Source organism: Polypterus senegalus, chromosome 12 (assembly GCF_016835505.1).
Source record: "Polypterus senegalus isolate Bchr_013 chromosome 12, ASM1683550v1, whole genome shotgun sequence".
In the NCBI taxonomy this organism is placed as follows: Eukaryota; Metazoa; Chordata; class Cladistia; order Polypteriformes; family Polypteridae; genus Polypterus; species Polypterus senegalus.
The window spans coordinates 103,066,476-103,091,026 of record NC_053165.1 but is presented as its reverse complement, the minus strand read 5'-3'; the positions used below and the strand labels follow the sequence as shown (position 1 = coordinate 103,091,026).

The following is a 24,551-nucleotide window of genomic DNA, read 5'->3' as shown; positions in this document are numbered from 1 at the left end:
TCTGTTTAGTGAAGAGCAGCATAAACTAAACTTAAAATTTAAAGCTCTGTCAGTTTACCGCTTACCTTCTCAATATTTTAATTAATTTATTGCATTTGAAATGATCACATTTGAAGAAAAACTAGAAAAACTGAGGTGTTCTAAAACTTATGATCTATAGTGTACTTATACTGTAAAAGTGACAAAAGAAATAAAAACACAAGAATATCTAAGTATTACTGTTGAGCCTATTGGAAGATAAGTCAACTTACAAGGGATGTAATTTGTTTACAGATTCATCTTCATGTGTCCTTTGCAAATCCAGTTGGATTTTCTTGATAAGTGGAAGGCAGTAAGCATATGAAATGTCCAGTTTCTCTTCTTTACTAATTCCATATTCCTTTGAAAAAGACAGAGACAGTGCAATAAATCATTTTATGTCATTTCAGCTGTTTCATCATCACTGGTGTAGATTTTTTTAATGTTTCTTAATATTTTACATTCCACTAATGAATTTGTACAGGGCTTGTATTAAATAAAAATGCAACAATTCAAAAATATTCTGTAACTGAAGAGCATTGTATGCAACCTGCACTATTGTGAAAGAGGTGTTTCACCACTTGGACTTGGAAGAATAAAAAAAATACAATTTTACTGAATACAGGAAATATCTTTTCCCAACATTGCTCTAAAATAATTGAAAATAAATTAGCGAAATTCAAATGTAAATGTAGAGAAATGACTAAAAGAAGAAAAAGAGACATGTCAGAGTATTGTATTTTTATTGCAGAAAATGTTCTAAGTGAAACAGTTTAAGTCAACAATATTCAGGGAGAAAATAAAAGTTGAGACCAGCTGGCCACCTTCATCCACATGTCTACTGTCAAATTTATTATCACAACTATGCGCTGGATGATCTAATAAGAAGTAGACTAAACTGTTGCATCAGTATATCATAAGGCTCTCAAAATCTCAGGTGATGCTTTCTGTGGGAAGTAGTAGTAACTTAAAAATGTAATAGTAGCACAAAGTGCCATACTATGATACTAGGTAGAGAAATGTAACAGATGAGAATTAGTATCAGTTTATAATGATTGTCAAGCTTCTGTTTTTTGATCAAGTGATAAAGCAAGTTACAAAATGAACAGCCTAATCATAAACTCTAATTAGTGTATAGTAGACTAAAGTAATAAGTGTTGATTTAAATGCTGACACTGCCTGGAGCCTCCTTTACAGAAGCAAGGGGATCATTCCACAGCTTTGGAGCTCTGTAGATAAGTGCTCCCAGAATAGTTCTGTTTATCCTTGGATCCTTAAGGAGATGAGCAATTATAGATCATATACATGGTCCAGTGTGTGTGTGTGTTCTCTCTCTCTCCTCTATTATATATATATATATATATATATTTAGTAATCCCTCGCTATATCGCGCTTCGACTTTCGTGGCTTCACTCTATCGCGGATTTTATATGTAAGCATATCTAAATATATAACGCAGATTTTTCGCTGCTTCGCGGGTTCTGCGGACAATGGGTCTTTTTACTTCCTGTACATGCTTCCTCAGTTGGTTTGCCCAGTTGATTTCATACAAGGGACGCTATTGGCGGATGGCTGAGAAGCTAACCAATCAGAGCACGCAGTTAAGTTCCTGTGTGCTGAATGGCTCAGCGACCTAGCGCTGAATTCGATTCTGCGGCGTTAACCAGGAAGTCTCGTCTCGCTCATTCAGCATCAATGTGTTTCGCTGTGTAAAGAGTTAACTTTTGTGCTCTTTTGTGTTTATCTTTGTGCGTAGTCAAGCCCTTCAACATATGTAACATATGTGATATCGGAGACACTCGATATCTTTAAAATAATATTTAGGTTTTACTGTATAGAAACAGTGTGTTTACATACATAATTTCAATGAATCTTACCTAATAACTAAGAAAATACGAAGGATTTATGCTGTATAACTGTGCGGGGAATATTTATAAACAGTTTGGGAGAGTTTATAAGGGCTTAAAATATATAAAAATAACCATACAAACATATGGTTTCTACTTCGCGGATTTTCACCTATCGCGGGGGGGTCTGGAACGCAATCCCCGCGATCGAGGAGGGATTACTGTATATATTTGCAGCTGGAGATCTACAAACGGAGAAAATGAATCACGTACCAAAAGTAGTTTTTTATTTTTTTTTTTTATTCCTGAGCTTTCAACCTCTGCCTGGGGTCTTCATCAGAGGATAATGCTTAGACTTACAGTACAAAAACCAAAGGCAATATATAGCCAAAAAAAAAAAAAATGAAGATGGGGTGGCTAGGTCAGTGTGGTCTGGGGGGGTATTGGGTGTGAAGTCTTGTTTATTATGAATATGTTCTTCTTAAGATTGCATATACAGACACTTGGACATAAATCCAGCATATGCAAACTTAAGAAGAACATATTCATAATAAATATTTATATTTTAATATTTATTCAAAGCCAGTCTTCGGATCAATCTACAGAAATGTTATTTTGGATTGTTGGGAGGCCAAATACTTGGGCTACTTGTTGAGGAGTGGTTTATTTTGGTTACAGACCATGTACCCTCCAGTTGATGGCTTTGTATAAGGAGTCGAATCCATGCGCCAGCAGTAGGTTCTTGGACCTCCAGCCTTATGGGTTTATAGTCCTTCAACTCCAATACTTTGTCTTAGGTTCATGATCTCATGGTTTGGGCCACCTGACCCAAAAGGTCTGGGCTAAGAGGTAGGTACTGTCAAACATGTGGGCCATATGGACAGTTTAAAGACTCTGGTGGTGGTAATTCCTTGCCAATCCACAGGGTGGCGTTGTGTACTAATGCCTCTTCTCTTCCACTGTCTACAGACCGGATGACTGACAGCCTTACCATCGCTGACGTCACACTTTGTGTCCATCCACCTTGACCTGCCCTCTTCCTGCTTGGCCTGTACTTAACTCCATCTTGGAGCAGTCATTCTTGAGACTTGCACCTTTAAAGAAGTTTTTTTCCCCCCTTCCTAACGCATAATTTTTCAATTATACAGTGCATCCGGAAAGTATTCACAGCGCATCACTTTTTCCACATTTTGTTATGTTACAGCCTTATTCCAAAATGGATTAAATTCATTTTTTTCCTCAGAATTCTACACACAACACCCCATAATGACAACATGAAAAAAGTTTACTTGAGGTTTTTGCAAATTTATTAAAAAATAAAAAAACTGAGAAATTGACTGACTGATTTAAATAGCTTTGGAAACAATTTAAAGGACTTTATGTAGGAAGAAATAAAATGTATTTTGTATGAATTACCTGTTACCATCAGACATAGAAAAAAATCTATTAATCTTGTGAATGGAGTTACTATGAGATTAAAAGAGAAGTGTGTACATAACTGAGCAATATTCTTTATTAAAAAGTGAACCTGGGAATGTGGGGAATAACTGTTTTTGGTCATTTGACCTCTTCTCTAAAACTACATAGAAATTCACTGGTCCAATGGCTGTCATTTTTCCTTGAATCCTGATTTGTAAATGAGGGTTCTTCTCTGGAATAAACTTGTGCTACATTGAATTACATTAACGCTTATCTTCAGTGCTGCTAGAATGCCTGCAGACACTAGCTGCTCCTCATTTTCAAAGGGTATAATAAGTATAGAGGAAAAAAAATGTATACTTTAGAATACAATTTTTTAACTTCTCCAGGTACCCCTGTGGAACATGACTCTTTTACTAATAATCTTCATGCTACTCCTCATCTCTCTTTTAATTTTGCTTGTCACACCTATTTGTTTGATCTGTAGGTGAGTTATAAAATTTAGCTCTCATCAGGTTGTTACAGTAAATTAATGGGACAAGTCTCTGGGGTTTCCTTGACCAATACCTTATGGCACCCTGTTCCCTTGGTTAGGAAACCTAGTATTCACCAGGCTTTTCAACAATGCATTTTACACTCATTACAACCAATAGCTTGATGCAGGTGTCAAACATGGGGTAATGATTGGGATTTTGTTGTAGTAAATGGAGATTAGTTTACCTTAGGGTTCACATTCATAGCTGCAAAGGTGCCAATAATTTGAATGTTGTGAGAATAGCCGGCTTCGATTACACTTGGAAACCAATCATGCTGAATACAAACATTATGTTATTTAAAGAATTGTCATGATTCACTGAAAATTTCAAAACTTTCAGTGTATACACTTGTTAAAGCAGATAATAAAAATGCAACAGATGAACCTTTAGGTGCAAGTCACTATACTGTGCCTAATGGTGAAGCGCACACTATTGAAGAAATTCTTATTAAGCTTTGTGCAAAAAATATTGTAACAACATAAATGGTAAATGAGAATTTTGTTTAAAAGGTAGATGCAGTACAATTTTCAGAAAATACTGTTGCATGCTGCATTAAATCATTTCTAATGAGAAAGAAAATTAACTAATTTGGCGAATAAAACTTTGCAGTGATGGATAAATCTACTGATGTTTAAGTAATTGCTATTTTATTAGAATTTATCTGATATAAATTTAATAATACTACTGAAGAAGATATGCTTTTATGCAAAGCTTTGCAAAACAATACCACTGTGGCAGAAATACGCAACTGCACTGAGAAGTTCATTAAAAACATAAAAATCAATAGGGCAAAATATGTTGATGTTTATACTGATGGTGCTCAAACAATGGTTGGAATGATGAAAGGGGCTGTAACATGCATCTTAAAAGTAGCAAGTCACAGCACTAACAGTCAGTGTATTCTGTGTTAGCAAGCTCTTTTAACAAATTAAATACCAGACTGTTAAGAAGTTATGCTGGAAGAAGCCATAAAAATTATTAATAATGTCAAATCTCATCTGCTTCAATCCAGATTTTAAATTTTTTTGAGATGGAATGAATAGTCAACATAATGTGCTTCTTTAACATACTGATGTAAGATAGCTATCCAGAGGAAAAGCGATACCAAGAGTTTTTGAACTCTATAGTGAATTATTGGCCTTCTTCACTTAAAGTAACTCAGGATAGCATTTTGACGACTGTTTAACAAATTCATTACAAGCTTTAGCAGAAAGTATAAAATTTCGTCTTTCAACAAGATACTGGAAGTCTTTATATATTCAGTAGAACAAACTTATTTTGACTGCTTCTCTATATTACATGAAGTTTTGATATAGATAAATGCTAAAATCCTTGAAGATGTTTCTAGTGCACTAAAATCATCTGTCTTATAATATTTTCCCACATCAACACATGGTAATTCTTGGGTGAGAAATCCATTTATAATTACTGTTATGCCAGTCAGCTTCAATGTAAATGATTACGAAAGCCTAATTGATTTAATTAGTGACTCTGATCTGAAACAGAAGTATATGGAACTTTCATTAAATAATTTCTGGGCTAAATTAATAGAGGTGTTCCCCAGTATGTCAAAATGAGGAATTCAAGTATTAATTTCTTTTACACAACTTAATTGTGCAAAACTGAATTTTCATATAATGTTGCAACAAAAGCAAAGTATAGGAACAGACTTGCTGCTACACCAGATATAGAGGATTCCACTTTCTAACATTGTACCTGACATTCAAAGAATCTGTAATTCTAAGAGCCAGAAATACCAAGCTAATTAATTTAGATAGATAGAAAGATAGAACTTTATTTGTCCCCAGGAAGAACCTTGTTTCTGTTTGAAAATATAATTTGTTGTTTTGGTATATTAGGTATTACAATGTAAATGCAACTAAAATATTCAAAATTTTCTTATAATTTCTGTATGTTTATTATTGTTTTGATTTTGCTTAAATACTTAAGCATCAGTTGTTATTTTTAAAGCAAATAACCACTAACAAAAGTGTTATGAAAGTATATTCTGAATTGTAAAGTGTTCTGTAACAAAGAATGTTTTTGGAAAAGATGCTGTAACTGATCCCAACACATACAGCAATTACAGAAGACATGCAGCAATACTATCTGACAATAAGTAAAAAAGTCTTTATACCTGTGGGCAATGGCTCTATTCCTAGCCAACTGGAGGTGACAATACGAGTCTGAACCTACAGAATGTGCTTCAGTTAAGGTCTTCAAGTTAAAGAACTGCCTGACCCCAAGGTGGAACAGGCCACATGAGGTACTCCTAACAAGTACCACTGCAGTAAAAATAAAAGGGACACCAAACTGGGTCCATGCCTCCCATTGCTAAAAAGGTTCACCTCCTGATGATGAGACAGCAATAAAATAAGTAGAAACTGTACCTCCATTCACTGTAACTAAATGAGGCAGAGGAAAAGACTGCCCTCCAATGCTGTGTGAAGTGCTTTTGACACAAAGGAAAATGAAGCAGTCCAAAATGTCATTCTCAATCTACATGTGTCCTGAATAATTAATATCCTTTGCTTGGGGTAATGAACCCCAAGGGCTGGTTATCACACCATAATAAATATCCATTTATAAAAGAGGATTTGCAATCCTGTGAGAAGAGGATTTGAACCAATTTGATATCTATTTTTTGTAGCAATTATTTTCAAAGAACCAAGAAAAAAATAGACACTGCAAAGGGAGAAGTTGTTGGAAAGCACAACAATGCAACCTAACTATTTATACCAACAACATGTACTTGTTTATTTGTAACTATTGTAATCATACTGGGAATGACGAGTGATTACTACTTTGGATTTAACTTGTACACTAATAGCAAGGAGTTTAGAAAATGCGATTGTTAATATGTTAGACAACATGATAGTAAAACACAACAGATCTAGGAGAGTTTTAAATTGGAAAGAAGACTGTAATGACCAAACTGAGTTGTGGATTTCAATTAGCAGACCATGAAGTGGGCTGCATTACCAGCACCTCTTTCAATATGAACACAGTGTAATGGCACCTTTCTGTAGTATACCAGTGAGTAATAAACCTTTTCTTCGATTAACTGTCACTGTATTATGACAACTAAAGTTTCACTCTATAAGCACCTGTTCTTAGTGTAATGGTGACTTCCTGGAACCTCTTTGCTAATCTTCACAAAAGGATGAATCAACAGGGTGAATTTGTAGATGTGAGCATGTGTGATAGTTGGGAGAATAGCTTTGTTTATATGAAGTTGGATGGAGGGGAAGTAAACAGTTGCCCTAACCAAGGGAACAGGTATGGCATTGTTTGGCAGTTGTTGGCAACATTTAGAATATCATAAATCATGCGAAATTTTGGAAGTTTGGAAAATGTAACCATTACCACTATAGCACACGTGATTACATAATTAGAGGCTATCAAAATTAAAGTGTTGCAAAGTAGATCAATTTCAAGACATAGCTGGTGGGATTTCTTTGGAACAGAAATGGACTGGTTTAAAAAAAAAAAAAAGGGTCGTCCAATTGTAAACCTAGAAAGTACCATCCTGATGTGTTTCTGGTAATTGTATATGTACTGCCCGAAAGTCAAAAGTTGTTAGTAAAAATAGATGTTAGAGTTAACATATCTAAACAGCCACAAGAGGAATAACTGAATTTATAATTTCTTTGCTTAGTCATACCTGTGGGATTACAATGTCAGCAAGGGCCTTGGAGAGTTTGAAAAGCTCTAGGGTGTCTTCTAGGCCAAGGGAACTATTATGCTGTACATCATACTTGATGCAGTCATAGATGTCAGGAATTTTACTAATGTCATAGCGACCACTCTTCATGTGAAAATCCCTCTCTAGTTTTGACCATCGCTGCAGCATCAGCTCCAAAGTTTCACTGTGGTACAACTGGAGATCTAAGGAGGAAAGTAAAATGAATCTTGCATTTGCTTTCTGCATTCCAGTTTATCATTCAATAATAAAAATAATAATAATTGTATAAATAGTCCAGAGAAAACAATGCAAACTTAATTACATATTTTAAAATTATGCTTGACATGTAGTAACTGAAAAAAAGGAGACAATACCTGCTGACTTTGGGTCCTCCAGTCTGCATCGGATCTGTGAGGTGAGACTCTGAATAAGACCATAGACTCGGTTACAAGTCTGTACAGGGTTTTTGACCAACTTCATTGAGTTTTGTAGTGATATACTATCAGTTGGAGCAAGCTAGAGGAAAAAAAAGAATACATAATCATAAATTCTCCCCAAAAAGATGACTTTAATGCAAGACAGAAAGGCTAAATAAGTATATGGAAAAATCTCTTTACTTATTTTTGCATTATAAAAACAAAACAATTTTAAGCCCTTTTATAAGGATTGTGTTTTTACACCCTTGAAAATATTTCAAGCAGAATGGACTGGATTTCTTATACAAGGCCACACTGTCTGCTAAATATGCTAGAAACATCTTAACTGCGAAGAAGTTAAAGTTTTATTTAGTATAGATTGTTTAAAAACACTTTAGAGCCATAAAGGTTTATCTTGTAAAATAGAAAAATCAAGCATTAAGATTAATAATATAAATTAGATTGAACAAGTTTATCCACGATAAGCTATTAAAACATTATTAAGCTATTGCAAACTAATGACGATTTTAAAACAGAAACTTTAAAAAGTTTCACTGAGAAACTAAATCCATTTAAAAGCATGAATGTATGTGAAAGGAGACAGCTAATAAATTGCCAGTTAAAATTCTGACATGTTTCCACTTTATACAAATTAAAAATACATTTATAAAAATATACTTTATATTAACTTTATAATACTGAATATATCCAAATACAGTATAGTATCAACATAAATAAGGTATATTCACTAGAAGAACAGTTCACTGTAAGGGGGTGTTCAAGTGTAACTTGTATTTTACAGCGATACTTAATTCAAATGAACAGAGCAATGAAGGGAAAGTAAATTGCAGCAAATGATGTTGCCTTATTGCAGAGAAAGGCAAGAAGAAATGACACCAATGCAAGACAATAAAAAAATCAATTAAAATTAATTAGCTATACTAGACCACTAAAGGGGAAAGGGGTGCATACAAGTTTAAACTGATGACTGACCTTTAGTTTAGCAATAGCACTTAAACATCACAAACAGGAACAGCGGTACTAATAACTGAAAGTAAAGAAAAAATCTAACTCACTCTATTGCGTAGTTTTCCGAAAGAAGGCAGCTCCTTAAATATCTTCCTAGGACTCAGAAGCATTAAGAACAAAGAATCTTCAATGTGCTCCTAAGCTGATCTGATACTGACCTTTTATATTTGTTCCTTAACATGTCTGTACCATGGACAAAACTGTTACTGACTTTTTTGATATTTCTGCACAGTTAAAAAGTGCATTCACGTCAAAGACCTCTACTTTTATTAAGGTTGGTGACAGATACCCGGTCAAAATCCTCCTCTGTGAAGTCCTGGTCCTTCTGCATAATCTCATGGAGGCGGGCCTTAACACGGTGTTGACATCCACTCAAAGAATCACTGTCACTGTCAAGAAGTCCATTCATGTTGGCACTCTTCACCATCTGAACCAGGATAGGTGTTAACTCACCCTCTAAAGCTAGCAAACCCTGCAATAAAAAACAAAAGATGATCAGTTTTGAAACAATGATTTTTAATCAATATGAATCAATTACAAAATAATAATGTTATTTATAATAATATGAACTAATTATATACTACTTGTAAAATACTTTCATTTCATACTTTTATAAAATACATTTCATTTACATACATTAAAACATTGTAACAATTGTGGCAAGAACGGACCATTCAGCCAGGAAACCTTGTCCATCCTGTTCAACTAGAATTTAAAATACTTTGAAAATATTACCCCTTAATCTGTGTTTGATTAAACTGAAAAGGTTCAACTCCTTCAGTCTCTCCTCATAGGTTATACCTATCAGTCTTAGAATAAGCCTAAAAGTTACAAAAACTTTACATAGTATTTTAAGAACTCTCAAAAGTGGAGTTTAAGGTATGTTTTAACATTTTATAACTTTAATGAACTCCAACATTGATAAACATTTTGATTGTTTATAAAATTACAGAGATTAAATAAGTAGATTCTAATTAGCAACATAAACATATCCTGCTAATAGCTAATTTATTGTGTTAAATATAGAGAATAAATGTAAGGCAACATAATGAATACTTGTGTATCATAACAATGTAGAGGTGGCCTTGACAATACATCTCAGAATTTGTTTAACTGAGTTGTGTTATTGTCTATACATCCAAAACATAAACAAAACCTTTCTGCAATTACAATCCTTAAAACCACTAATGCTAAAAGAAGTATAGTGGAAAAGAAAACTGAAGAATAGAAACATAAGTCATAGAATGGCATATAGACAATACACTTCAAAGGAATAATTCCATTGTAACTAACAAAGATTTTTTTCATTAATTTAACAATGTTTCAGAACTTGCCATTATTGTTCACTATATACTGTCACATCTGGTAGAGATAGAAAAATTAAATATTTAAGCCTCTCTCTGGAAGTTAAACAGAATAAACAGTAATAAAATGTTAAAACTTCAAAGCATGTCTTTGCAAGTTTTAATTAAGCATTCAAACAAAAAATAGCTTGTAAAATCTCAGAATGATGGTAATAAATAACAAATGAAAGTGATGACAGAGATGAGGCAAAATAGAACAAATAAACATATATAGCACATATGACCTTGTGGCCATTGGTTCAATTCATCCTGTTGCATGATTTCTGCATAATTTCAGATTGTCTGTTTGAAACAATTGTTTAATATTTTTTTAAGTTAACTTATACTATCTTCATTCTGCTATCTAAGATGAAAATGTGAAGTTACCAAGACTGATTCTTAAACCCTATTAATAAGACAGTACAATGATGAATAAAATGGCAATTTTGCCATTCTTTAGAATTGACTTAGATGCTACTATTAGGAATGGTACAATAATAGTGACATTTAATTATTTATTTATCTTATTGGAGACTGTCTAACAAATGAGTCAAGACTATTTAACAATCTTTGTCAATGCAGACTTTCATTTGATTCTGAAAGATTTGGAAGAATATATGCATAATATTTTAATTATGTATAATGAATTGTCAGAAATGATAAACTGTTCATTTTAAAAGAAGTTTTACACCAAGGAAAAAGGAGGTTAGGAAGTAGGAGGATCTGCAAAACTTGGAGCAAATATTTTTGAAATAAAAAAAAATTAAAAAATAAATATCTTGAAGATAGAGGATGGACAGAATCTGTGTCATCATTGCTGAACTGGTGCAACAACACTATTTTTAAATATTACTTAAATTGAATATTTAATCCTTTATCTTAATATTTTATTTGTCTGCTTTGATAAATGAGCTAAGAGCCCCAAAGTCACCACTGTCTACATATCTATCACCCCTTAGGCCTGGGAAAGAGACATGGATAAACTGGGTATCCTTACAATCCCAAATCTACACAAGGATCAATCAAAAACAATTAATAGGTTAACATAATCGCTACCCACACCCTTGGATGTTTCCAAATTTTATTGATTATACAACAGCTGATCACATTTGATTTCATTTGGCTTTATTAACACTGATGAACAGTATCAAAGTGAATGGCAAAGTGAAAACAGATCTCTCACTACAAAGTGATCTAAATTAATATATATGTAATCCCTCCTCGATCGCGGGGAACCCCCCGTGATAGGTGAAAATCCGCGAAGTAGAAACCATATGTCTGTATGGTTATTTTTATATATTTTAAGCCCTTAGAAACTCTCCCAAACTGTTTATAAATATTCTCCGCACAGTTATACAGTAAACCCTTGTTTATCGCGGTTAATCCGCTTCAGACAGATAAGTGAATTTCCACGAAGTAGGATTCTTTATTTATAAATCTTTATTTATAAATATTTTCGCAGTTAGCGCATAGAAAACCTGTTTACGACTTTCTAAATACGTTTTTAACATTATTAGAGCCCTCTAGACATGAAATAACACCCTTTAGTCAAAAGTTTAAACTGTGCTCCATGACAAGACAGAGATGACAGTTCTTTCTCACAATTAAAAGAATGCAAACACATCTTCCTCTTCAAAGGAGTGCCATCAGGAGCAGAGAATATCAGAGAGAGAGAAAAGTAAACAAAAATCAATAGGGCTGTTGGGCTTTTAAGTAAATGAAGCACCGCGATAAAGCCGCCGCAATGAAGGAATCAATGTGAAGGTAGTCTTTTCAGCATTTTTTAGAGGAGCGTCGGTATCCTCTGTGCAAAGAGCCCCTCTGCTCACACCCCCTCGTCAGGAGCAGAGAATGTCAGAGAATGAGGCAAAGAAAAGCAAACAATCAAAAATCAATACGGGCTGTTAGAGCTTTGAAAAGTGCAAAGCACCGCGCAGGAAGCATATCGTATATCACTGAGGAGTTTTATTTAATATGTAATACATGCTCTGATTGGGTAGCTTCTCAGCCATCCACCAATAGGGTCCCTTGTATGAAATCAACTGGGCAAACAAACTAAGGAAGCATGTACCATAGATTCAAAGACCCGTTGTCCGCAGAAATCCGTGAACTAGTGAAAAATCCGTGATATATATTTAGACATGCTTACATTTAAAATCCGCGATGGAGTGAAGCCGCGAAAGATGAAGCGCGATATAGCGAGGGATCACTGTACGTGTGTGTGTGTGTATATATATATATAAAAATATAAAAGTCAATGTGTGTATGTATGTATGTATGTTCCAGCATCACGTCCGAACGGCTGGAACAATTTTCATGAAACTTGGTACACGTTTCTCAATGGTCGACTAAAAATACTGCAGGGTGAAATCAGCCCTAATCCACCATTCTGGGTAGAGTGGGGGTTGATCTTACCGTCTTGTATGCATGTTATCATTCAGTTGACACTCAGAACGACCACCAGAGGGCGTACTGGATTGAACAATTAAAAAAAAAAAAAAACTTTATTTTCCTCCCGGGCAACGCTAGGTATTTCAGCTAGTTACAAATATAACTCACAAAATAATAGACTGCTTAAGTATTTAGTAGATGCACCTCTGGCAGCAATGTAACGTCAAGTCTGTGTGGACATCAGCTTTACACATCTAGACACTGTATTCTTCCCCCACTGTTCTTTGCAAAACTACTCAAAACTCTCTCAGGTTACATAGGAATCGTGAATGAACAGGTTTTTTGAAGTCCAGCTACAAATTCTCAATTTGATTGAGATCTAAACTTTGACTCAGCCACTCCAGGAAGTTAACATTAATGTCTTTAAGTCATCTCTGTGTCTTTTCTTGCAGACTGCATCTTGTTTTCGTCCAGAAAGGTGTTGGGCAGGAATGGGCTTCTTATTCAGTCCCTGCCTTGTTGATGCCATGTTGGAGTTTGTCCTGGAGAATGAGATGTCTGCCTCTGACCTGACTGCCATATAAACCTATGCACCAAATGTCAGTTCGGAGTACCAGGCAATCTTGGAGGCACTGGAGGGATTCCTGGAAAGGGTCCTAGCTGGGGACTCTATAGTTCTGCTGGGAGAGTTCCACCCCAACGTGGGTAATGATGGAGACACCTGGAGAGGTGTGATTGGGAGGAATGGCCTCCCTGATCTGAACTCAAGAGATATTTTGTTATTGAACTTGTGCTAGGCATGGTTTGCCCATAATGAACACCATGTTTGAACATAAGGTGGACCATGAGCGTACTTGGCACCAGAGCACCCTAGGCCAAAGATCTATGATCGATGTAATAATTGTATCATCAGATTTGCAGCTGTTTGTTCTGGGCAGCTGATCACCACCTGGTGGCGAGTTGGGTCAGATGGTGGTGCAGGTGCCTAGACAAACCTGGAAAGCCCAAAGGAGTGGTGATGGTCAACTGGGAACATCTGGGAAAGGCAACCATCCAGAAAACTCCAAAAGAGTCCAAATGGGCCTTGTTTGAAGCCTCCACTCTGGAAGAGGCTGCAAAGAGCTGCGGCCTGAAGGCCATAGTTACCTCTTGAGGTAGCAATCCAAGGACTCAATGGTGGACATCAGAGGTGAGTGAATGCCATCAGGCTGAAAACGAAGGCTTTCCATGTATGGTTAGCAAGGGAGACTCCTGAAGCAGCACAGAGGGACTGAGAGGCCAAAAAGGACCATAGAGTTGGTGGTCAGGGAAACAAAAAGTGGGGTTTGGGAGGAGTTCAGAGAGACCATGAAAAGCGACCATTAATCAGGCTCAGAGAGCGACAAACCATCAGGCAACTCAGAAAGGGAATGCAAGGGTGGAGAAGTACTGACCTGGACTGAGGATGTTGTCTGGCAGTGGAAGGAACAGTTTGAAGAGGAGGCAAAGACAGAAGCTGATGGGGGATCAATGCCCATTTCCCTGAGGGAGGTCACTGACGTAGCTAAGTAACTCCATTGTGGCAAAGCCACGGGGGTGGATGAGAAATGCTGAAGGATCTGGACATTGTCGGGCTGTCTTGGCTGACATGCCTTTTCAATGTTGCGTTGTCATTGGGAGCTGTGCCTTTGGAGTGGTAGACTGGGATGGTGGCCCCCATTTTTAAAAAGGGGGACAAGAGGGTGTACTCTGCCTATGGGGGATCACACTCCTCAGCCTCCCTGGAAGAGTTTATGCCCGAGTTTTAGAAAAACTCCGTTCACTCATGAAACTATGGAATGGTGGACCAGCTCTTTACCCTCATGATGATTCTGTTTTGTGGATCTAGAGAAAGCATATGACCATGTTCCTTGAGGGATTTTGCGGGGGATGGTGGTAGAGTATGGGGTTATGGGGCCCCAGATAAGGCTAATTCGTTCCCTATATAATCACAGTGAAAGTGGTGTCTGCATACTTGGAAAAACATCAACACCATTTCCAGTGGGTGTGGGACTTCTCCAGGGCTGTGCTTTGTCTCCCGTTCTGTGCAAGTTTCATAGACAGGATATAAAGGTGCAGCTGGGGAGGGGTTCAGTTCTGTGGCTTTAGAATTGTGTCACTGCTTTTTGCAGACAATGCTGGCTTTTGGCTTTATTGGGGTGTGAACTCCAGCACGCAATGGCACGGTTTGCAATTGACATGGCAGGGATACTGCTAAGCACCATCACATTTGAGGCCATGGTCCTCAATAGGAAAAAGGAGGAATGTCCTCTCCAGGGGGGTGGTGAATTACTACCTCAAATGAAAGTTTAAAACGTTTAAGTACCTCAGGGTCTTGTTCACGAAAAGGGATGGTGAGATCTACAGACAGATTAGGGCAGTGATCACAGTTCTGCAGACACTATAATGATCTGTAGTGGGGAAGAAGGAGCTGAATCAGAAAGCGAAGCTCTTGATTTACCAGTCAATCTATGTCAAAGCCCTCACCTATGGTTATGAGCTTTGGGTAATGACAGAAACAATGAGATCACAGGTGCAAGTGGCGAAAACTAGCTTTCTCGGCAGGTTGAGTAGCTTTCCCTTACAGATAGGTTGAGAAGTACAGACATCCGGGAGAGGCTCGGAGTAGAGCTGCTGACCCTCTGCACTGAGAGAAACTGGGATAACCTTGCAAACAACAGAGCACAAGAGAAGGAGTTTTTAGTAGTAATCATTGACTGGTTTTTAATGCAGTATGTTAAAGTACCAATCAGGGGCTGTCTAGATTTTGTATTTTGTAATAATTAGGATAAAATTGAGGGTGTAGAGGTGACTGAACCACTTGAACCTCTATGGTCAAGTGACCATAATATAATACAATTCTCAGTCTTTTGGAAAAGTGCAGATGCAATGACTAAAACTGATATGTTTAACTTTGGTAGAGCAAATTTATAGCAGATGTGGCAAAGTCTAAGGAGAAGAGACTAGGACAAACTTTTATATATGAAGAGGTTTGTGAAGGCTTGTAAAGATGTTAATGCATTTACTGTGTGCTTTTTAAAGAGTACAATATTGTTCCTTCAAGTTTGAGAATTTGGTTATAGATAAGAGGCTAAAATAAGGAGACTTTTACACAGGCTTACTTTTTGACAGAAATCCTAGTGCATGATGTTCAAAACCATCTTTGTAATTTTTTTATTATCTAGTATAACAAATTGGTATATATGACCTTTTTTCTATAAGCCTGACCTGCATTATTTGTAAACCATATTTTTAGCCTTTGCTTCTAAAGTATATTTTTATTTCTGCTGTTTTTCAGATTATCCCACTCCAAGAATTACTCTCCAAACCATCAAATTATAAATATATCTGCTATTAATGCATCATAAAGCAAACTTAAGAAATAGACTAATTCAAAAAAATATTTAAAAAAAAACTTAAATATAACAAACATTCATATGTGGAGTGGCATCATTTGGAGGAAAAAGGTTGACATTACCTCAGAAATCATTGTGATTTTATTAGAAAAAAATGGCCACTACTGCATAACATGGTAACCCTCTTTTAATGTTTTGTTTCCCAAAAGTACACTTTAAAACAAAAAACACTTTTGCACTGCCTAAAAACGAAATTGGTTTCAACTTTAAAATTAAAGCACGCTAGTTCTTAAGTCTCTAAAACATCTGGATAAAAAACAAAATTGTTATACAGAAATTATTAGTTAAATTTAAATAATTTCAATTGCCAAATTAGCAGTTTTGCTTGCAATTCCACAACAAAGAATCCTCTGATTTTACCATATGCTATTTCCTTTGCATCCAGTGCTACTGGAATAGCATCTGACACCACAAACCTTTAAACTTGCCAAAGAAGGTATTATAATGGATGGACAGTTTAGTAACTTTAGAAGCCTGGATTGCAAAAGTACAGGTTAACTCCTTGGTTTCACATAAAGAGGATTTGTAACTTACTGCAGATTTTTAATACTGAATATCCTCAGGTCTTCAACAAAAACTAATATTAAATAAATGACATCTGAATGAACAATTGAGAATACCTTTAATAAAATCCTACAAACAATAAAAACGCAACTAATCCACTGAGTTGAATAGGTGTCTGCTCACCTTAGCAAAAGCTGCTGCTGTCATTTGGACTCTTCCTTCATCAGAGGCATAGATTTTCAAATCATGTCGATAGGTGCTATGCAAACGGAGAAGACCACAACCTGGAAAGCCTGCATAGTCACCTGTAAAGCAAACAAACAATTAATCCATAGAGGAAATCAGTGGAAAGAAAATAACTTTCAATGACAGAAAAGTAAGAAGTTTAATTATTCAAATTTCACTTTTATCTCCATTGACCCAAACCAGTCTGTGGCATGGTAAGTGAATATAAATCACAGATCAAGTAAATACTGTTGGGTCACATCCAAAAGTGTGCTGAATACTTTAATAATACTGTTGAAAATATCCAAAAACTTTTAAAATCTAAAACCAGACCTGAAACTACATTAACAATTTACTCATTTCACCTTTAAGTAGGGTTAATATATCTTCCAGCCTACACAGTGCATATTTCACAAAATAAAAAAAAAGAAATAGCATAACATTCATGGAGAGAAAACACTGAGTACCTGCTGGCATAGAGGTTCATTTTCCTTTAATAAGAAATAGTTTATGTTTTTGTTGACTTAATTAAATTATGTAATAATTAACATTAGAATTGGAAGATACATGGTTATGAGACACGGACACTATCCAGTGACTTGAGATAAAGACAGGACTCCTTTGGTACTGTGTCTCTTCGGAGAATCCTTGGGGACTGCTGGTCTGACTTTGTGTCAAATGAGCGGTTGTTTAAGGAGTCCTGAACAAGGCACTTTACCTGCACTGTAAAGGAGCATCAGTTATGGCACTACTGACATGTGGCGCGATTCCCTGAGGGTGATCCGGCTTGCAGAATCCTCACTGTTGAAGACCTGACTGACTGGACCAGGCCAAAAAGGACACCCACATAACACCTAGCTGCGGCAGACAGATGGTCATTTCCAGAGGGTGGGACTGGAATGCGTGTCTGCCTGGGGGATTGCCAACCAGGGCCCGGAGCTGTTTTGTCATGTGGTGGGTGCAGCAACCCGCTGTACCAGTGCATGCTCTCTGACCTGACCATTAGAAGTCTAGATGAAACTGAAATGGATAGCTCTCTGGTAATGGGTTCATCTCTCCATCAACACATACTATCTTCCATAATTTTAAAATTACCGTTTCATTAAATTCTACATACAGGAATGATTACACTCATGCCTTCTACTGACAAAAGACAGTCTAATGTATCCTCTTTCTTGGAGGACATGAAGAATTATGTGAATGACAAAGATGTTGCCATGAGAGATTCCATAAACTTTCTTCATTTCAGAAGGTCCTCTGGGTTCTTCATTGTGATAAGCAGAATGTCAAAGGTGAGCAACAAAGGTCACAAAAAAAGAGAGATCAGCATGGCAATCAAATTAAAGAAATCAAACACCAGGCTGCTGTATGTAAAATTTTCTGTGCATATTTCTAATTGTACTTTTCTCTGCAAAGTTTCTTGGACCAATCAATTTCTAGTACATTTACCATGGAGATGATGAGATCATATGAAATGTAACTTTCTTTTACTAACTCTAGTATTTATACATAAAAAGTTCCTTTTTAAGTACAAGATGGTTTGCCAAAAAGTTTTATTTTATCTAGATATTTTGGAATCTTTCTTTCTATAAAACATAGGGTTTATGATAGGTTATACCATTCTCTGTGTGTTGATTAGCGTAAATTGTGGGTTTTACAGATACAATATGCAAATTACCCCAGCCTTTATAAACTCAAACTTTCATATTTCTTTAGTCTTTCTATAGAGAATTGTGCTGTACAAATGGCAGGGTCCCATCAAGTCCGTTGTAACCACCGCGATGGTGATCTCACCTGTTAAGCTAAAGTTCAACAACACTATATAGTTGAGTTTCTAATTAATGGATGCAGAGAACAGGAATGAAAAACATTTTTGCATTACTGTTAAAAAAGAAAACACAGAGAGTTATGGGCAGTTGCATTTTGCCAACTGAAGTCATTTTCCCTGGTGATAGAAAGATGCCATAGATTTAGTCTCCATGGCAGTGTGTCAAGACCAAAGTGCTTGACAAAAGATTTTCTTGGTTATGCTGATTGACAGTCTTTACTCCAAGATGCCTGGAGCATTTCCAATGTATTCTTTAAAAATAAACCAGGAAAAATGTTCTGATATTAGCAATAGATTCACAGATTACTTTTGTCTTGTTATTTATTTTGCTTTATACAATATTTTGCATTGGGAATGTGTCAGTTTTCGCATACTCCTTAGGGTCAGAGCACAGGGTCAGCCATTGCACTAGATTGCCCCTGGAGCAATTGCAGGTCAAGGGCTTTGCTCAAGAACCCAGCAGACTAGGATCTCTTGTGGCAGTAACGGGGATTTGAACCGGGAACCTTCCAGATACCAGTGTATTATGAAGAGATCCTTTCAAGTGGAGTTGCAGCACTGCCTTTTACAGTATATTGAGCTTATATCTGAATATGATAAATGATGACCTGAAGCATGGTCTTGATGGTATTCAGGTTAACTGTACAGAATTTAATAGTGAAAAACAAAACATTACATTTCAATGAGGTGGACACATAAAACAATACATGATATAGAAAAAAAATTTATTTTTTTGCATTTTATTGATTTTATTAAAATCAAATAACATTCCATACAAGCAAGTCAAGATTGACAAAACTAGGTTCGAAACACATCAACCCCTACCCATGAGAAAGAGACCAGCAGAGTAAAACTTTAAACTAGTAAAAATAAATAAATAGATACATTAATAAATGAATAAAAATAAACAATAAAAGAAAGGAGATAATCTGCTTCCTCAATTTAAATGCTTATTCTAAAACGTTATTGGTTAGATCCTGCCAGGTTTTGAAAACGTTTTGTACAGATCCTCTAAAAGAGAATTAGATTTTTCCAATTTCAAGTAGAATATAACATCAGTTAACCACTGACATAAAATAGGTGAGTTAGGATTCTTCCAGTTGAGAAAGATAAAAGTCTATGTGCCAATAGTGCAATAAAAGCAATCACAGTTTGTTTGTCCTTCTCCACTTTAAGCCCATCTGGAAGTACACCAAACACAACTGTTTAATGAATTAGGAGGGATAGTGACACCAAGACTGTCTGAAAGGCATTTAAAGATTTGGGTCCAGAATTATGTTAATTTGGTGCACGTCCAAAACATATGACCCAATGAGGCTGGAACTTGATTGCAACATTTGCAGGTTGGATCTTGCCCGGGAAACATTTTGGACAATTTTAAATGAAACAAATATGCTCCATATATAATTTTAAGTTGAATAATTGTATGCTTTTGCGCATATGGAGCTCAAGTTAATTCTGTGCGCATTGCTACCATCAACTCCTTTTCTGAGATGGTGAGAGAAATTCTTTTCCCACTGTACTTCGATCTTTGAAAGGGAGAGACTCTAAAATGTTTTTATATATTATGGAGATGCTGTCCGAGTCCTCAAGACTAATCAATATTTTTTCCAGCATTGAGGTAGGTGGGAGGTGAGGAAAATTGGTCAGGTTTTGTTTAACAAAGTTTCTAATTTGAAGATGCTGAAAGAAATGTGTTGCTGGAAAGTTAAATGTGGACTGTAATTGTTCATAAGATGCAAAGACGTTGTCTATGTACAGATCTCGAAGTGATTTAATCCTGAATGCATTCAAGACATTAAAAACTGCGTACGTTTGAAAGGGTGGAAAAAGGTGGTTCTCATGCAGAGGTTCCACAGATAAAAGCTTCTCTGTCTTAAAATACTTCCTATATTGGTTCCATATTCTTAGTGAGATGAAGCACAATTGGATTGTTAGTATATTGGTGATGACTTGTACTTATTGGGGCACAAAGCAAGGAATATAAAGAAGTACTGCAGGATTTTATTTCTATTACGGACCAAGCCTGTGTATGTTCTACAGTATTTGTGTCAATATCCAGGTTTTTATCATTTGTATATTTGCTGTCCAGTAATAAAATTGAAAGTTAGGTAGAGCCATGCCACTTTCCGCCTTAGGTCTTTGTAGGGTTGACTTTTGGATACGTGGATGTTTTGAATTCCAAATAAGTAAGGTTATGGTTGAATCTAACTGCTTAAAAATGATTTACAGATGCATATTGGAATGTTTTGAAATAGAAAAAGAAGCTTAGGAAGGATATTCATCTTGACAATGTTAATTCTTCCAGCTAAAGTGAGATGAAGGGTAGAATTTTTTCGATACAGATGGCAAAATTTTGTTGATAAAGAGCTTTATGTTTACTTTTGATATTTATCTCTAGTTACTGAAACTGTTCTGCGAGGAAAAAAAGGAAGGCGTCCAGTCTAATATTGCGTGCTTGGGAACTCACTGGAAAGAGCACACTTTTATTCAGATTAGCTCTGTTAGGACTTCAGGCACAGTATTTTGTGGATCTGATATATACAGTACCATATCATTTGCATGTAAAGAAATTTTCTGTTCAAGTCCTTCTCTGATAATCCCCTTTATCTCATAAGCATTTCAACAGTGAATTGCCAGTGGCTCAAAGGCAATTACAAAAAGCAGTGGTGACAAGGATCATTCTTGTCTAATACCACGTTCTAGTTTGAAGTTGTCTGAATTAATGTTGTTAATACAAACTGAAGCTTCTGGACTGGTATACAGTAGTTTGATCATGTGCAAATATTTGGGCCAAACCCAAATTTCTCCAATGTAGTGAAAAGGTAGTTCCATTCAACCATATAAAAAGCTTTTTTCTGAAACCAACGATATCTTCATCTTCGGGGTGTTAGACTTTGTGAATGAATATACTACATTAAACAGGTGTCGAAGATTGGAAGCTAAGTGTCTGCCTTTAATAAATCCAGTTTGGTCGTGATATTACAGAAGGAAGCACTTCTTAATCCTTCTAGCTAGGACTTTGAAGAGTATCTTAACATCATTATTCATAAGTGAAATTGGTCTGTATGATGCACATTCCAATAGGTCCTTATTTTGCTTAGGAAAGACAGGAATTAATGCTTGTCAAAAAGTTTGAGGTAGAATTTTATTGTCTCTAGCTTCTGTAAATGTTGGTAATAAAAGAGGAGCTAGCTCAAGAGAAAATTTTTATAAAATTCGGCAGGGTAGCAATCAGGGCCTGCTGCTTTCCCACTCTGAAGGGAGTCTATAGCATCCAGTAATTCTGATAGTGCCAGAGGTTTATCCAATTCCTCTGCACTGAGATTGTCTGTTTGTGGTATCTGAAATGCATCCAGAAATGCATTAGATTGTATCTTGTCTTCTTTAAACTCAGCAGAATATAAGGACTTATAGTAGTCTCTAAATGTGTGCATTATATTTTTGTGGTCAATGATTTTGTCTGTGTTGGTGATTGCTGGGATTGCATTGCGAACTTCCTGCTTGTAGATTTGTTGAGCTAAGATCTTATTAGCTTTCTCTCCATGTTCATAGTAATGATGTCTTGATTTAAAAATGAGTTGTTCTGTTTCTTTAGTTGTCAAGAGGTTAAATTGTGAATGCAGAGCCTGTCTTTTTCTATGAAGTGCCTCATTTGGACACCTGGCATGTTCTTGATCTATTCTAGTAATTTCACTGATTAGCTCTGATACCGTCTTGGTTTCCAGTTTACTTCTGTGGGAAAGATATGAGATAATCATAATCATAAAAGGTTTCCCAGAGTATTCCAGCAGAAACCTCTGAGGATGTATTTGTCTGTAAAAAAATCTATTTGTTTGGATATAAATTTTGTGCAGTTCTCATCTGCTAATAAAAGTGGGTTAAGATGCCAGCTGCGAGATGAGTATGTGGGGCATAATGATTTTAGCTCCATTATCAAAAGGGTGTTCAGAGATAACGATAGCATCGTACTTACAAGATTTAATTGTACGCAAGAAATTGTTATCTACAAAGAAATAATGAATTCTTGAGTAGCAGTGATGCACTGTTGAGTAAAAGGAATATGCTCTTGAGTTTGGGTTTAGAAATCTCCAGGGGTCTGATAATTTATGATCAGTTACAAACTGTGTAAATGTCATTGCAGTGTTAGATGTCATCGCCCCTGCGGCAAGAGACCTATCTAGGTCTAGATTTAAAACACAACTGAAGTCCCCAGCCATTATAATTTTATGAGTGTTCACATTAGGAATGGATGCAAATAAGTTTTGATGAAGTTCCTATCATCCACATTGGGTGCATAAATAGTTATCAAAATCACTTCAGGATCAGATACTACATATGAGATTGTTCTATGTATAAGAATTCCCACAACTCTAGTTTTCTTTGCATAGCTGGAATGGAATATTTGGCCAGTCGAGTCTCTGTGCAGCCAAAAGTGATCCTTGCTTTATATGTGGGTCTCCTGTAAAAATACTATTTTAGTGCTTAAACCTGTTAGGTGAGAGAATACTTTCTCTCTCTTTAATTCGTGATTCAGACCATTAAAATTCAAGCTCACAAAGTTAACTGTTCGGTCATGGAGACATTGCTTCTGAACTTTTGTTGTCATTTGGTAGTCTTAACTTAAGATAAGACAGCTTTGACCTTAATTTGAAATTTTCCCAGGAGTTATTGTCATGAAGCCTATTGTTATAAGGATTAAAAGCATAGATTAGAGATAGCTTGCTATCTTTCTTTCCTCCTCTAGTCCACCCCCCATCCCCCCATTTTTCCTGAGGCTGGACCACACTTCACAAAGTTCCATTCCTCTAATATACCTAGAGACAGAGTATGTCCACAACAAAACAAGCCCCCCCCAGCAGTGGCGTATAAGGATTAAAATAGAGATATCTATTGACAATAAAGTCCAAATACTATAAACATAAAATATAATCTTCAACAGTCTTGGGAGAGTAAACCCTTTGAATGATGTTAAACAGTAGCCCTGGATAAGCATAGTAAACCCTAATACAATAAACCAAGGGTATGATGTTAAACAGTCTCCTTGAAAAAAAAATAAAAAATTAACACATGCATACATACATACGGTACATACATATAATTGTAATTAAAGCATAAACAAAAAGTGGCAGAGAAGGGAAAAGGATGTAGAATTATGATACCAGTATCACTGCAAGTGGATCAAACTGGTAAAATCTTCTTTGCCATGCCAGGACAGGATACAACTCACAATTGTATTTCAAAAAAGTGTCGGGACCAGTTTTCTTAGCTCTTTTTCTGCTTCCTCCGTAGAAGTAAAAGTGCAGAGCTTGCCTTGAATGTCCACTTTTAGTTTGGCAGAATACAAGAGGCTGTATCTGATCTCGGCTTTCTGTAAGCACTGTTTAATGTTGTAAAAAGCGGCAGGTTTAGCAGCTGTTGAGGGTGAGAAATCAGGGAAAATGCGGAAGTTATTTTCAAATATAATCTCTTGTTTCTGTCTGAGAAGTAACATCATATGTAATTTTTTGAAACGCACGATAAGAGTTCTAAATTTAGAGGTATTTGATCCCCATATGCGGTTAAGCTGCTGCTATCTCAGTGTCTGATTTTAAATCCTCTCCAATTATTTTAGAGAACAGTTCAGTTACGAAATTCACTGGGTTTGGACTTTCACGATTTTCAGGGAGACCTTCAATTGTAACATTATTCCTTCTGCATCTATATTCCAGTGCAGCAAGTGTGTTTCCGAATACTTTACATTCAGAATTTGCAGCCACTGCTTTTCTGTCAGTGGTAGATGCCAGTTGTTCAGCTATTTCAATTCGACTCATGAACGTTTACTTAATGTCATACAAATGATCACTAAGTGCTCTCAGTTTATTCTCAAACTTAAG

General features: G+C 36.1%; 1 protein-coding gene across 1 annotated transcript in view; it reads right to left on the bottom strand.

Annotated features, from left to right (window-relative positions):
• The window catches only part of LOC120541445 (inositol hexakisphosphate and diphosphoinositol-pentakisphosphate kinase 2-like), a 267,227-nt gene that overhangs the window by 76,780 nt on the left and 165,896 nt on the right, over positions 1 to 24,551 (bottom strand). The window contains 5 exon segments of the mRNA XM_039773073.1: positions 252 to 379; positions 7,485 to 7,708; positions 7,880 to 8,021; positions 9,240 to 9,422; positions 16,806 to 16,927. Coding sequence (XP_039629007.1) covers positions 252 to 379; positions 7,485 to 7,708; positions 7,880 to 8,021; positions 9,240 to 9,422; positions 16,806 to 16,927 — 799 coding nt within the window.